At 53.2% G+C, this 15,027-nt stretch overlaps 2 protein-coding genes across 4 annotated transcripts; one reads left to right on the top strand and one right to left on the bottom strand.

Annotated features, from left to right (window-relative positions):
* Positions 1-1,860: 1,860 nt before the first annotated feature.
* On the top strand, positions 1,861-4,772 carry PLP2 (proteolipid protein 2). Its single transcript, XM_024580057.4, has 5 exons — positions 1,861-2,115; positions 3,184-3,336; positions 3,443-3,538; positions 4,047-4,137; positions 4,354-4,772. Exons 1-5 carry the CDS (start codon positions 2,020-2,022, stop codon positions 4,374-4,376), a joined length of 459 nt encoding a protein of 152 aa, XP_024435825.1. The 5' UTR covers positions 1,861-2,019; the 3' UTR covers positions 4,377-4,772.
* Positions 4,773-4,922: 150 nt separating this feature from the next.
* Positions 4,923-14,011, bottom strand: PRICKLE3 (prickle planar cell polarity protein 3). Of its 3 annotated transcripts, none has more exons than XM_045187589.2 (9): positions 13,759-14,011; positions 12,450-12,535; positions 11,245-11,515; positions 9,241-9,354; positions 8,785-8,922; positions 7,868-8,071; positions 7,585-7,771; positions 6,138-6,437; positions 4,923-5,591 (listed from the first exon to the last, which is right to left on the bottom strand). In XM_045187589.2, the coding sequence occupies exons 1-9, from the start codon at positions 13,798-13,800 to the stop codon at positions 5,011-5,013; spliced, it is 1,923 nt and encodes a 640-aa protein (XP_045043524.2). In that variant the 5' UTR covers positions 13,801-14,011; the 3' UTR covers positions 4,923-5,010. The 3 variants fall into 3 exon arrangements, with proteins under 3 accessions (XP_045043524.2, XP_024435847.2, XP_045043523.2); XM_024580079.3 differs by having other exon boundaries at positions 11,332-11,515; positions 13,759-14,009; XM_045187588.2 differs by having other exon boundaries at positions 4,923-5,585; positions 13,759-13,914.
* Between the last annotated feature and the right edge of the window lie 1,016 nt (positions 14,012-15,027).

The following is a 15,027-nucleotide window of genomic DNA, read 5'->3' as shown; positions in this document are numbered from 1 at the left end:
CCTTAATCTCACCTTCATTTGAGAAATATTTGTCAACTCCAACTGTTTACCTTGCACTGTGATAGGCACTAGGGAGATGCTGGGGGAAAAACATAAAGATTTCTATCCTTGTGTAGTTGATGTACTGGGGGTAAGACATGTCAAGAGAGATAAGAAAATTATTAATATCATAAGGAAGTGAGCCCTGGCTGGTGCGACTCAGTGGATTGAGTGCTGGCCTCTGATCCAAAGGGTTGATGCTTTGATTCCCAGTCTAGGGCACATGCCTGGGTTGCTGGCCAGGTCCCTGGTGGGGGGCACACGACAGGCAACCACACACTAATGTTTCTCTCCCTCTCTTTCTCCCTCCCTTCCCCTCTCTAAAAATAAATAAATAAATCTAAAAAAAAAGAAGGAAGTGAGAGTTATGAAGACAGCAAGGAGGTTATGTTGGGGAAGGTAATTATGAAGGGCTGCTGGCCTCTTTAAAGACATAACATTTGAACTGGGACCTGAGTGACCAGAAGCCAGACATAGAAAGGTCTGGGGGAAGGGCATTGACAGCAGCAGGAACATCAAGTGCAAAGGCCCTGATGCATAGCAAAGTATGTTATGTTCTAGAAACTCAAGCATGTCTTCACAGAGTTGGGAAAGCACACACCAAGCACTGGGAAAAAGTATGTTTCATCCCTTCCACTATCCAATTACTCTTACACTGGGGGAGCCCCTTCTTTGGTTTTGAGGGGCCTGGGGCTAGGAAATGGAGAACAGGCAAGCCCTTGGGTTAACTATCCTGGCCTCCCAGTCACAACTCTTGCCTCCTGAAATGAGATGAGAATAAAACCAATGTCCATTCTAGAGAGTGGGACCCGCAGCACATCTCAGGGGAGATCCAGATTCCTGTAACCAGGTGCCTATCTAACATGAAGAAATAGGCTGAGTCAGGAGAAATTACTTGCTCAGGGTAACATACTCTCCAAATGTTGTCAGCCTTGTCACCCAGCCTAGCACCCCAGAAGCCTTCCCCTCATCTTGCCAAGATCCCAGTCACCCATGATCCTTTCCCATTCTTCATCTAGGGCTGGGCTGACAGCCCCGCTCCTCAGAACCAGGAAACGGGACTTCTGTAGGATTGCAGAACAGAGAATCAGACAGACCATGGGCTCTGACACTATTATTGATGATATTTCCCTCCATTTACAGAGCAGCTTGATGCTCACCAGGCCCTGTTCTCTCTTGGCCTGTGCACCACTGAGGTTTTATTCCCATCACTGCTAAGAGTTTTATTCCACAGCCCACCATCTTTTATCTGCAATTTTGAAGTCCCCAAAGGTCTGGAAACTGATAGTTTTCCCACGATTTGGCACCATTTGATTACAAAACCTGAGTTGACTTAATGAGGCACAATTTTCAGTCCTAACCTATTCCACTTATTGTGAATGTCCACACCTTTGAAGGAAATATTAACTTTTTTTTTTTTTTAAACGGGGCAGCTTCACTCCCCACTGACTGTTAAGTAATGTATCTAATATGCACTGGGAAATTTTTTCAAAATTTGAAATATTCCGAGTTCTGGAAACATATCTGGGTTTCAATAGGACCTCGACTATTTTTTTTCTTCAGCGAAGGAAACTAAGTCACTCCCTCTCAAAGGTAAGCTCCCCTCGATTCTGAGGTGTAGCAGCTTCGGGTGCATTTGTATTATAAAACAGCAAAAGATCTTGCCATTACCGTTCAAGGTACCCTGAAGTGCCAAGCCTCAAAGGCTGGCATCTCCGGAGATGAGGTGCCCGGGTGGCTGTGCTACGGGTTGGGACTATCCATTGCGGGCGGGGCGAGGGGGCTTCCGGGGCGGCAGCCACCTGGCCCAGCCCCCTCAGGCCCCGCCTGCTTCTGTTCAGTGTGGTGATTCACTCCCTTCTTGGCCCCTGGGCCCCGTTCCTGGCCAAACGGCGGGCTAGACGGCTGGGTGTGCGGTGTCCTCGAACCTGCGAGAAAGCGAGCAGATCATCGGCCTCCCTAGGAACTCTTGCCCATACCATGGCGGATTCCGAGCGCTTCTCGGCCCCCGGCTGCTGGGCCGCCTGCACCAACTTCGCGCGCACCCTCAAAGGAATTCTTCTGTTTGCTGAGATTGTGAGAGTCCCTGAACTGGCGGGTGGGCAAAGGCGGGGTGTAGTGGCTGGATCATGCGGAACCGGGCGGCCCCGAGTGAGGCAGGCGCATGGCCCGAGACATTGGACAGTGGACTGGGGGGAAGTGGGTTATCGGCGGAGGCCGGAAACCAGGGGCGCAGAGTGAGTCAGTGGGGTTTGAAGAAGGTGGTCGGGAGCTGCTGGGCAAAGGGATGAGGCCAGGGGACCATGGTGCATATGGGGGACGCCGTGGAGGTAGACCGCGTGGACTCACCCGTGGGCTCATTGAAGGGTTCTCAGGGGGCTAAGAGGTGGGGGGCATCCCGCGGTAGGGTGTGGCGCGGCCTGGGCACGGACAGGCGGGCTGGCGGCGCGCCCAGGGGCGGGGCCTATTGGGGTGGAGCCCCAAGCCTATCCCGCGGGGTAGGGTGCTCCACAGTTCTCCGGTTCTTTCTCTCCCTACTGTGGTGGGGTGGGAGGTCCTTAGCTATCCGGAGCCTCGTTTTCCCACTCCCCTCAAAGTGGGCGCCGCCTTTGAGTCACTTGTAAATGGGGCGCGATGCCTTTAACCGGAGCCCTGCCCCTCGGTTGACACTCTCACCGCTTCCCAAAAGGGTTGCTGGAGTAACTGCACGTCCCGCCCGCGTCAAGGCCCCAAGCTGGCTCCAGCAGTGCTCTCAAAATACCTGGCAGGGCCACTCCCTGAAGGCCGCCTTTATCTTAGAAGGAAAAGAGGGGGGAACTGAGGTGCCCAACTCTACCCCTTATTAGCGGGGTGACCCTGGGCAAGTAACTTAACGTCTCTGTGTCTCACTTATCTCACCTATAAAATAAACATACTAATAACAGTACCCAACATATTAGGTTGTTGGGATGATTAACTGAATTAATACTTGTACAGCTCTTGGAACAATATTTGGAACACAATGAACACACAATAAGTGTGTAGCTATGATTATTTGTCATCTTCTCAGTCCTGGTAGGCATCTGAGTTTGAGACCCCTGATTTAACCCATCCCCACAGCCCTAGGAATTGATGGAGGGCCCCTTCCTCATGTCATCCTTCCAGATATTGTGCCTGGTGATTCTGATCTGCTTCATCGCCTCCACATCAGCATACTTCTCTCTGTCAGTGGTTGAGATGATCCTTGCCGCTGTCTTCTTTGTCATCTACATGTGTGACCTGAACACCAGGATAAAGATCATCAACTGGCCTTGGAGTGTGAGAAAGGGGCCAGAAATGGCTAGGCAGGGGGGGGGCGCCCAACAGTTGGGATTGTCCTGGGAACTCTGGACACTGACTTTCCCTTTCTCCCTACCCCTTACAGGATTTCTTCCGAGCCCTTGTAGCAGCCATTCTGTACCTGATCATCTCCATTGTTGTCCTCGTTGAGAAGGGAAACCACTCCAAAATCATTGCAGGGGTAAAGGCTGTGGAGGCAGCTCCAAAGCACAGAAAGAGAGATTTGAGGATCAAGGGGCCATTTCTGTCTCTGCTTATGGCAGAAAGTGTGTGACCCACAGCAGGCCACACTTGTCCTCAGTGTCTGCAGGAAAAGTCTGGCCCAGGCCCTGGTTTTTCTCCCAGGATCCTCATTTGCTGAAAAGGGCTATCCCTTGCCTGACACAAGATCTTTGTCAACACACTAGACTGCCATCTGCTAGAACTTTGTCTCAAAGTACACTGAATGGTGCCACCTGTATGTGGGGCCACCAAGTGGCTGTCCTGTGTTGAACAGGACTAGGAGAAGGGAGAGTGGGGGTAGAGTCCAGTTTCCTGACCTTTTCCTGGGGCTCTCTGGCTTCCCAACCTGGGGCTTTAGTCACCATCCCAGCATGGGGCAGTCTTGGAGATAGTAGACTCAAGGAGGTACGAGGCTGAGTAGGCTGACCAACCTAATTCGACCCCCTCACTTCCATCCCCACCCCTAGGTGATGGGCCTAATCGCTGCATGCCTCTTTGGCTTTGATGCCTATTTCACCTTCCCCTTGAGGCAGCAAAGACATACAGCAGCCCCTACGGGTAAGTAACTGTGTGTGTGTGTGTGTGTGTGTGTGTAGGGGTGTGTTGTTGATGGGGTTGAGGAGAGAAGGAAAGAGGTATCCCAAGGGCATGGATGCCAGCTCTGTCCTTTATTGGTACTTATGGCTTTAGTGCCAATAAGTACCATAAGCTTCAGTATTTTTGTGAAATGGGCATATGGATCTCAGCTGCTTTCCATCTTTTCCTCACTTGCAGACCCTGCAGATGGCCCGGTGTAGGTGAACTCTCTTCATTTCTCTCTGCAACCTGCAAATAACACTTCCATTGAAATGATTCCTCCCCAACCCTACAAACACTTCTAGCCAACTCCCAGCCCCCTATTGAGGTAAAAGTGCCTTTATCAGAATTTGTCTTTTAGCCTGACAAACAACCATTCTGGATGTGGCCACTTTTATGGCTGTGTCTAGGTCATCCTTATCAAGTATCCAAAAGCAGACACCAGTTCTGCCTGGACTATGCCCCCACCTAAGCCACAAAATGAGGGAGAAGTGTGCCTCAGATTTCACAGTCCAGCCCCTATGTTGTGGCCCACTCCAATAAACCTCAGCATGGAGGGGTGGTGGTTCTATGGAGGGATAAATATAAATAAATAATAAACAGATTGTTAGACTATATGATAATGAATAAATTAATCCTTTGGTCAAATATGGATAAATCTCAAACATCAGGAGGGGCAAACTTGGGAAGGCGGACAGCTACAGCAAGGAGGTAAAGAAACCAGGCCTGTTTTACACCAAATATGAAATTACTTCAATGGCACAGAGGAAGGAAGGAAGGGGATTTATTCTCAAGTTAGCTACTGACTTGAGAATGGAGGAATGGAACCCCTCCCGCCCCAGGACTGCCTTGCCTTCAAGCCACTATGCAGTTCTTGTCTCTGGCCTGGCGAGGCATCCCTGGGCCTGAAATTGGAGGGGTCGGTGGAGATGGAAAGTTGGGGGTCTCCGTTGCAGTGTCCTGAGCAGGCACGGGCCTGCACAGGTGCCGGGGCAGTGGGATGCGTTCCCCTAGGAACAAGCCATCATCCTCTGAGGACTCAGAGCTGGAGTTGGAGGGTGAGCTAGAGCAAGATTCTGAGTCAGACCCAGATCCCAAGTCACATTGATGGTGGCGAAGTCTGCCAGACTGATGGCGGTGGCGGTAGAGATGATGGTGGCTGTGGCGACGTGTGGGGGCCCTGGGAGGGGGACTGCGAGGCCTGCGGCGCTGGGCTGGAGGTGCACTCAGGGTCCGACGAGGGCCTCCCTCAGACACCAGAGGGTCTCGGAAGCTGACACGAGGGGCACTCTGTCGACTGAAGGCACCATCTTCAGGGTCCGGCTGGCTGGGGGTGCCTGGGGGTGGCTCAGGGGCACTGCGGAGCCCCAGCTCGGGCATGGAGTGTCGGTGAGGGGCTCCTCTCAGAAAGCGGGTGGGCTCCTCGGGGCCTGCAGCTGGAAAGAGTGATGGAGGGAGTCCCCATATCTGCCTCCTCCCAGAGGAGCCCTGTGGAAAGGCCTTCTCCTTTCCCCTATCAGGACTGGGAAAGTGGGGCAGTGGTCAGAGGGGTAGCGAAGTGGGGAGTCTGGGAAATATGAGGCCTGGGAGAGGCTCTGAATGGCGGGGAGTGCGAGGTTGGAACACAGGAGCAGGAATGGATTGGTGCAAGGGGCCGTGGCTTTTGATAGAAGGGGCATGGAATAGGCTGGTACAGATTAGGTTTTTGACAGGGTGGAGGGTCAAGGGTTTGGAGAGGAGGAAGAGGAACTTGAACTCAGGCAGTACAAGTTGAAGTAGGGAAGGGTACTCTACAGAAGAGGGCAGAACCAGGGTTCATGGGGTGGGGGGGTGTAGTTTGGGTGGAGACTAGGCCTGGAATGGTTTAGGGGCATGGCCAGGGATGTAGCAGGTGAAGGGCCTGGGTGAGTCACCTCCAGGTGTCTGGGGTTGGGGGAGGGGAAGACTCCGAGTGGCTGGGCAGGACTTGAGGGTTAACTCACCAGGCTCTAGCTCCGTGCTGGTTTCTTTGGTGGCGAGCTCTGATATCCCCTCCACAGCAGAAAAAGAGGCTGTGGAGGCTGTGAGTGGTGCAGAGACTGTGCCTGCACTCCAGCTGCGGCGGCCTGGCCCTGGAGCCGTGGGCTCCGACCCCAGGCTGCAGGCTCGGGAGCAGAAGATTAGGCCACGGCGCGGCAGGAAGGGGCGGCCCAGCAGGGCTCTCCCGCAAAGACTACAGCAGAAGCAGCGGTCCGAGGCGTGCCAGTGCTGGCCCTCATAAGTCATCTGGCCCTGGTCTAGGCCTGTGGGGACACCGTGAGGGGGAAAACTAAGGCAGAGCCCCCAGGTATGTTCTACCCCTCCTGAATGGGGCCCTTCTGCTGAAGAGGGTAGGAATCTTAGGTAGGGTACCCAAGATGCCCTCTCCCCGTCACCTCTCCAAAAAATGGGCCCTTCTCTGCAGAAAGCGGGAAATTTGAGGTTTGGTCCTCACAGTAGGGCTCCTCACCCTCCTTGCCTGGAAACTAGCTGATAAATGTCCCCTTCCCCCCCCACTCTTTCTTTCCCAGGGGCTCCCTCCCAGAGTACGGGGTGAGCATTGGACTCTAGGATGTGGGTCAGGCTTAGACAGTAAAAGGTGGCTTCAGGTGGAAGGAGAGTGGATTTAAAGAGGTCTCGGTGGTGGGGACAAGGCTTAGAAGGTAGGGCATGGCCTTGGTGGGAAAGCAATGGATCTTAAAGAGTGGGGTATGGCTTAGAAAATATGATGTATCTAGACTAGCGATTTTCAACCTTTTTCATCTCACGGCATACATAAACTAATTAGTAAACATCTGTGGCACACCAAAAAATATATTTTTTGCCGATCTGACAAAAATGGGTATAATTTTGATTCATTCACACCTGAAAACTATTGCTGTGTTGGCTGTTCTATTTTTTTCATTTCACAATCTAAGGGAAGAGAGGTCAGTGCCCCTGACTAAGTAGTCAGGTATTGCATGTTTTAAAAATTCTTATGGCACACCAGTGTGCCTGCCATGGCACACCGGTTGAAAATCGTTTTTCCAGGCTGATGGAGGAGAGTCTTAGGGAATGGGGTATAGCTTAAGGGTGTAGGGGATACTGCAAGGGGGAAAAGTAAGGCAGAGCCTCCAAGCACACACTACTCCTCCTGAATGGGGCTAGACTGAGAGGGTAGCCCTGGGGTACTGGGAATTAGAGGTCACTCTGGAGGTGGGCCTAGGTGTGTAGTGGTGTCTGCGCTGTGTAGGTGGGGTTTAGAAAATATGGCCAAATGGAGGATATCAGTGATGGGACGGTGCTTGGGCTAGACTGAAAATACCGTGATAAGTGAAGCGGGGGAGGGCGTTGGGGGTGGAGAACAGGAGAAAGCAGGGGCTGTGGGCCAGCTGTTCATCCATACCCCTGTCTAGTGCCATGTTCACCCACCGATGTGCTCCCCACAGCCGTCACAGTACTCCGCATGGCGGGCCTCATAGCAGGCGCAGCAGTGGGGGCGACTCTGACGCATGACATAGCGCTGACCTCCTAGCGATGCTTCACACTCGAAGCAGCAGAAGTGACCCATGTGCCAGTGCCGGCCTTCAGCCTCCGTGCACTCAGGGGAGAAGATGATCTGGGGGGGGGGTGCAGGCCATCTGTGGCCATCAGCAGGGCCTACCCCTGGCCCTGCCCACCCTCCACTCCCACCCCTGGGCAGAGAGGCACACACCTCGTCACAGGCTTGGCAGCGTGGGCGGAGGCGTTCGGCATGGTGACGACCACAGTAGACCTTGCCAGCATGGTAGAAGTAGATGAGATCCACCAGCAGCTCCCGGCACGTGGAGCACACAAAACACTGGGGGTGCCAGCAGACACCCAGTCCTGCTCGGCTGGCAAACACTGCAATGTCCCCACCTCCAATCTGCTTCCCACACTGCCAGATGATAAATAAACACTGTCACCCTCACCAAGATGGTTAGATGAGGATCAGCCAAGGTCTGTGTCATGCTTGGGCCTTCCCCATGGCGGACCTTCATGACTGGCCTTACCCATGGGATAAATTTGAGACAGGCGCTGCCTACATGGGGGAAGGAAGTGCCTTAGAAACTGACCATGCTCTCGTGGGAAACCTTAGAGACAGGCCCTATTCATTGTGGGTGGCCTTAAAGGCAAATCTTGCCCTTGGGAGGTTGGTGAAACCATAGAAACACGCCAGGTCCAGTGGGGCAACTGTGGGGACAGACCTCAGCCAACAGTAGGGTCTAAGGTCAGGCTCCACCCATTGGGGAGCTTGGAGAAAAATTCCACCTATCACCTGGCTCTAGGGATAGGCCCTGCCACTGTGGGTGGGTTCTTAAGGATAAGTCTCAACCACAAGGGGACCAGACCAACAGCCTCCACTTTGTTGAGGGCAGGAAACTAATAGAGAAGGTCCATTGGGGCCTCCTCAGAGACAGATGGCACCCAACAGTGGGATCTGAGGGACAGGTTCCATCCACCAGGGGGCCCTACGCACAGACAGCACTGGCCAGGATGGCCTTAGACTCTAAGGCCATCCCTGACAAATAGAGGGATAGGGATATGGGACCTAACCCCAGGGCTTGGAGCAAAGGCACCACTCACATTTCGAGGCCCTCCATGGCTCACCTCCTCACAGATGGCCCCAGTGATGGTCACAGGGAAGATTCGCACAGTGCCACGCCCCAGATTCTCCCGTTTCCGCTGCTGGCTGAAGGCTTTGAGCTCTTTCTTCTCCTCCTCTTCCAGTGCCGTGCAGTACTGTGCCTGGGGTAGTGGAAGTTGACCAGGCTCCTCCCCTGATGTCAGCCCCCTTACCCTCTTTCAAATTTCATCCATGCTCAAAAAGTTTACTTCTAGGCCTTTGTATAGTTGGTGCTTCCTGCCTGAAATACCCACCCCTGACCTCTCCCAAGTCCCAGCTGTGGTTCTGCCAACGGATGTCCCCTGATTACCCCTGCCCTTTCTGATGTTTCACCTCAGATCAGCTCACCTCTGATCCTGCCCATTTCTTTCCAGCTGCCTGGCATTTGCGCAGGCTGCACTCCCCACCTGGCATGGCCTTCCTGTCTTCTCTCTCCTTACCTCACTGTCATGTGGGGGCAGCTGGTGCAGCAGCTGCTTGATTCTGTATTTCTCCCCAGGACTGTTGACGTAGGGGACCTTGTCCTCTGGGAGGCAGCTGAAAAATTGGTATACCTGAGAGGATGTGGGGGATGGGAGAAAACAGTTGAGACTAGGGGTAATTGGAGTGCAATGGGATGGTGGGTCCCTACTTCTCTGAGAAAATTAAAGTCATCAGAAGGGAACATCTCCTGACTCCCTTCATTTCTCCTGCCTACAGGCTGGATCATTTTTGTCACCTCCCAAACATGCCAAGAGTTCCCGCATATCTTGACACCATTTTTCCCACCAGCTACTGCTCCACTCTTCTCCTCCTTCCCTTTACAGAAAAATTCCTCAAGAGTTACATGCACTCATTGTCTCCACTTCCTCTCCTCCCATTCTCTCTAGACCCGACTCCAGTCAGTCTTCCCTGCTCTTCCTCTAAAGCTGTTGCTATCAGGGTCACTGATGCCGTCTACATTGTTAAAGTCATTGTTCAGGTCTCAATCCTCATCCAGCTTGACCCATCAGTAGCACTGGACGCAGCTGATGACTCCCTCTTCCTGGAAACATTCTGTTCCCTTGGCTTCCAGGACACCACACCGTCCTGGGTTTCCTTCTACCAACCCCCCCCCCCCCCAAACCAAAAAACAACAAAAAACCTCCCACAAAAACCTATTTGGCTGCTCCTTCTCTGTTTTTCTTTTGGTTCCTCCTCAACTAACCAACCCCTAAATGTAGGTGGGTCCTCAGGCTCACTCCTTGGTCCTCTTGCCTCTGTCTCCCTTCACTCCCTTGGGTATCGTATCCAACCCCATGGCTATAAATACTCTCTCATGGCTAATGCCTCACAAATGCATGTCTCTAGCTCTGTGATAGATCTCTCCCTTGAGTCCCAAGCAACGTGGCCACTAAGATGTCTAATGGGCATCTCAAACTCCAGATACCAAAACCAAACTTATGCTTAGACCTCAAACATGCTCCTGCCTTGGCTCGACCTGTATCAGTCCATCCACCGTTAAGGTCATCTTTGACTCCCTTCTCTCTCACAAAGCAAATCCTCTAAGCTTTACTTTCAAAATATAACCAGAATCTGACCACCACTTACTACTTTCACTGCCCAAACCATCATCAGCCATCTAGACTATTGGAGTAATCTCCCTTTCACTCGTACCCTGCTTCCACCCTCACTCCTACAGTCTGTTCTACACTTGGCAGCCAGAGGGATCCCATTAAATCCTAAGACAAATCACATCCCTTCTCTGCTCACAAATCTCTTGTGGCTTCTCCCTCATCAATGTAGAAGTCCAAGTCCTTTTTGTGCCCCTCCCCCTGCCACCTCTCTGACCCCTCCTCCAACCACTCTCCTTGTTGCTCACTCTGCTTCAGCGCACTGGCCTTCTCACTGTTCCTCACACATGCCAAGCACACTCGTGCCTCAGGGCCTTTGATTTACCTATTCCATTTGCCTGGATCTCTCTAGCTTCAGATTTCTGAGTGGTTCCCTCTTCAACCTCCTCCAGGAAGCTCAAACATCATATTCTCACAGAGGCTTACCTGGGCACTCTATTTACAATCCTAACATCTCTCCACCCCCTCCCTGCTTTTCTATTCTAGACCTTTCACCATCTGACATATTTTTATAGATTTGCTTACTGGCTGTTGCTCCCTTCAGCCTAACTTCTGTGTGGGGGCATATATATATATATATCGTTTTGTTCATTGTTGGAGCCTGTCCTCAGTGCCTGCAACAGTGTGTGACATGCAGCAGGCACTCAATAACTGTTGAATGAATGAATCAATGGAGATGTGGTGAATGAAGTGTCAGGATAAACCCTTAGGTAAGGGTAAAACAGGAGCGGGGTAAACAGAACCCAAGGAACTGGCCCAGTGACCACTCAGGGTTCCCTGAAAGTTTTAGGGGTCTGATTACCCCTAGGTCACAAAAGGTTAAAAAAATATAGGCATAGTCTGACCACACACCCTAGTGTTGCCCCAGAAATAGGTTTCCACTTGAGTATATGTGTGTGCACCACTGGAGAGCAACAGTGGGTGATGCCTTCTGGTCACCTGCTCCGGCTTGAGACCAGGGGGCACCCAAGCATACTCCTCTGAGGCACAGCCCGAGTCATCATCAGAGATGGAGTGGCGCTGGAAGTCTGAGATTAGGCGACACATGATGCGTTCCAGGTCCACAGGCACTGCATGCACAGCGTGCTCCTCCCGAGGGCATTTGCAATGCTGGCAGATCTTTCTGAGGGGGCCGGGATGGGGGCAAATTACTAAAGGGTAGTCCACTTGGACCCCTCTGCAGCCCAAGGAAGTCCAACTGAGGGGCAGGAGCATGCAGATTATCACCACTAAAGGACTCTGAGCCTGAGGGTGAGCTGAGAGAGGGTGGGGCTGTAAGCCTGGGCGCAGAGGTGTAGAGATGGAGCTGTGGGGTCTCAAGGTTGGGCCATTACTTTCAGCTCTGCGACATGGGCCTGAATAGGGGCGGGGCTCTGAGGCTGAGATTGGAGTTATACATTGGGGCTTCCCCTCAGGACAGGCCCTGGACATTGCAGAACTTTCCCTGGAGGTGGGCTCTAGCCTGTGCTGAGCCTCTGAACTTTTGGATAGGGCCCTATTTGTGGCATGTTATGGGATGTTTTGGGTACTGGGATCCAGTAGGAGGATAGAGCACAGGAGTCTCGGAGAGCTGCTCCTAACTCAAGAAGCTAGGCTGGGCTGTCCTGGCTGGTGTGGCTCAGTGTTGATTCCCAGGCAGGGCACATGCCTGGGTTGCAGGCTAAGTTCCCAGTTGGGGGTGTGTGAGAGGCAACCGGTGGATGTATCTCTCACACATTGGTGTTTCTCTCCCTCTCTTCCTCCCTCCCTTCCCTCTTTCTAAAAAGTAAATTTAAAAAATCTTTAAAATTACAAAAAAAGGGGGCTGGAGTCGGTAGGCGGTGCTCAGAGACCAGGACCAAGAGATAGGACTGGGAGGGGTGGGGAGGACACTTCTTGGGCGGGGCTGTGTCGTGGGTGGAGCTCTCCTGGGAATGGACAATAGGGAATGAGTCAGGGGGCGGGGCTCTGAATCAGAGCTGTGAGGCTCTTTTCCTGATTGAGCTTCCTCTGTGGACCACACTCACGCCCAGGGGTGTGGCCTAAGTCTCTGGGGATTCCCTGCCATAGTCACCTACCTCCAGCGGTGCAGCAGGAAGCCAGGGCACTGTTCCCTGCAGGAATTGCAGGGCTGGCCGCGGTCTGGGTCCTCTGCCTCAGGAGGCTGTAGTAGGCGGGTGAAGGACAGACGCGGGATATACGGCCAGGCGCCAGGGCGGGGAGGGAAAAGTTAACACCCTCCTCTCCACTCCAGAGCCCGAGCCCGAGTCCACACGCCGGGGCCTGTCTTACTAGGGCACCGCTGGGCAGGCTGGGACAGCACCCAGAGCTCACGGAAGGGGAACATAACAGAGATAGAGGAGGGACAGCTGAGGCCACCTCCCTCTAAGCCCCCTTTTGAGGGAATTCCCCTTCTCAGGTCGGCCTCCAACCGCCAACCCCCCCCCCCCCCCCCAGCCAGGATCCCCTTCCGCCAAGCCTCTGATTCTTCCAGGCCTCTAACACCTCCCCTGAAATTTAGAGTACTCTCCCCACTCAGAACTCAGAGTCCCTAATCTGAATGTGTCCCCCCGCCCCAGGCCTCTCTCGGCCCCTTTTCCACCCACGAGGCCAGCAGCACTCACATTCCAGGGGTAGGAGTCTGAGACCTCATCCTTAACCGAGGGCCACACGTGAACCACTCCCTCAAGCCCTAGTTTTACTCAAGGAACTGGAGATCCTCCTCCAGGACCTCAGGAGGCCCTTGATCCATTCAGAAACCCTGCCCCAAGAAGCCTTGGCCCTTACCCCTCATATCCTGAGGCTATTCAGTCCTCAGTGCCTGCAATGCCTCTGGATCACCAAACCAATGCCCCACTTAGAGACCCCCACCAAAAAAAAGAGACCCTCCTATGTAGGAAGCAAAAGTTTTCCTGCTCAAGTGGAAGGCTAGAAACCCTCTAACCCCAAATTCCAATCCCTCGGCCCTCAGTATTCCAGCCTCCAGGAGTGTAGAACCTCACTGTTCAGTTCACCTTCCACCAAGGTACAGGGGGAGGTCTCTTTCCTGAGAAGCTGGAAAGAGCCCCCGCTCAATCCAGGAACCCAAGACCCAATCTTTCGGCCCTCAGAATCCCTTCTCATAATTCGCACGAGAGGGGAGCACACCAGGTCCTTGAGGTGCTAATAAAGGTGTTCGGAGGGTTGATTAAGGAGCGTGAGCCACCAGATCTCCACGTTCCTTTATCCACAGGCTTCCAGTAGCCCCAGACCCTCTGCTTTGGGAATTCTGGGGATGGGAATTCCCAAACCCTCTGTGGAGTGCCTCCTCGCTATCCCTATCCCCTGCCCCCTCTCCTGGGCCTCAGTTTACCCCTGACCCCCGACGCTGCCCTGAGTCTCGCTCACCGCACGCCCGGAACGGCGCCTCCGGGACCCACGTACGAACATGGCGCGCCCGGGCAGGATCAAGACGGGCCGGGTCAGGAGAATGAGATCCTCACAGCCGTCAGGCCACCGCGCGTCCTGCTTGGAAGCCCTGTTCCGTAAACCTGACACCGGTGGGGGAGGAGCGCACCCCGCTGCGCCCGCCCCTGGGATTGTTGTCTCTCCCGGCCAAGGCGCCTCCTGCCTAAAGGTGAAGGGCACGCAGTCCAGGAGCGCTGTGCAGGAGAGCTCCCCTCCTGTCCTACTGCCACGCACCCGCAGAACCCCAAGGTGCCACGTGGCCTCTCACAGAACATTCTAGGGCTTGAGAACTCTGTAATGGAGGAAGGGCAACTTGGAAGTGGCGATCTGACTGCAAGGCGTGGTGCACTAGGGTACTTGTATTGACGCTTTGTGCCCGTTTATCTTGGATGCTTATTTGGGAGAGGGGTTAAAGCCACCTCAGTGTCTTTGATAGGGGACTCAAGAGTTGAGAAATTTTATCTTAAGGCAAAAAGTTGTAAGCCTCAGAAGTAATGTATACATTAAAGCTTTTGTTTCAGAAACTACAGATAAGGCCTGTTTTGGCTCCTGGGGAAACAGCTGACCTCCTGGGGCACCACTAAAGATTACCGCCTGGGGACAACTGGAGGCATCTGGGTCTTTGTGTTCCAGGGAGAGACAGACGACCAACGACCCCAGGATCAGCTAACTGCCCAGGACAGGAAAGTTGCAGTTTCTTCTACCTGACCCTCCCTGAATCTCAAAACCCCTCACCGCACCTTGTTTATTCCCTGCTATAAAAACGTTGGCCTGGAAAGAAAAGATAAGATGGTCTATTAGGGTATGCCATCTTCTCAGATCGCTGGCCATCTGAATAACGTGCCCATACAGATTCAATCGCTGTCATTGCTTATTGGGTTTGGTAGTGACAGGCAGCCCAAATGATGGTGTCTTTTCTCGTTTCATCTTCTCCACTGGCCATGTTCCGAAGGACTCTTTATCCTGGATGAACACTGCAAAAATGGTCCCCAACTCGATCACAACCCTAGTTGGTGCTCCCTCGCCTCCATCAGAGAGGTAGAGCTTGTACACCCCCACATGCTCTGCTCCCATCCCTTCAGAGCCAGGATTATTTGAGATTTATGAGAAGGTTAAAGTCACTGGCTGGGTTCCCATCTTCTCTTCCCCTCTCCCTCCCCTTCCCAGTTGTCATGCCCCCTAAATGCTGAGAAGATCTGGTAAACTTCT

This window comes from Desmodus rotundus, chromosome X (genome assembly GCF_022682495.2).
Source record: "Desmodus rotundus isolate HL8 chromosome X, HLdesRot8A.1, whole genome shotgun sequence".
NCBI classification, from domain to species: Eukaryota; Metazoa; Chordata; class Mammalia; order Chiroptera; family Phyllostomidae; genus Desmodus; species Desmodus rotundus.
The sequence above is the reverse complement of the archived record's forward strand: the minus strand, read 5'-3'. Positions and strand labels throughout refer to the sequence as shown.

What these genes read in the sequence shown, in the direction of transcription:
- PLP2 (XM_024580057.4), top strand. Translation starts at nt 2,020, where the DNA reads ATGGCGGATTCCGAGCGCTTCTCGGCCCCCGGCTGCTGGGCCGCCTGC. An exon ending in TCATCAACTGGCCTTGGAGT is followed by an intron (nt 3,337 to 3,442) that starts GTGAGAAAGGGG and finishes TACCCCTTACAG; the next exon opens with GATTTCTTCCGAGCCCTTGT. An exon ending in ACTCCAAAATCATTGCAGGG is followed by an intron (nt 3,539 to 4,046) that starts GTAAAGGCTGTG and finishes CCCCACCCCTAG; the next exon opens with GTGATGGGCCTAATCGCTGC.
- PRICKLE3 (XM_045187589.2), bottom strand. Translation starts at nt 13,800, where the DNA reads ATGTTCGTACGTGGGTCCCGGAGGCGCCGTTCCGGGCGTGCG. An exon ending in ATTTCTGGGGCAACACTAGG is followed by an intron (nt 9,355 to 11,244) that starts GTGTGTGGTCAG and finishes ACATCCTCTCAG; the next exon opens with GTATACCAATTTTTCAGCTG. An exon ending in GCTGCCAAGCCTGTGACGAG is followed by an intron (nt 7,772 to 7,867) that starts GTGTGTGCCTCT and finishes CCCCCCCCCCAG; the next exon opens with ATCATCTTCTCCCCTGAGTG.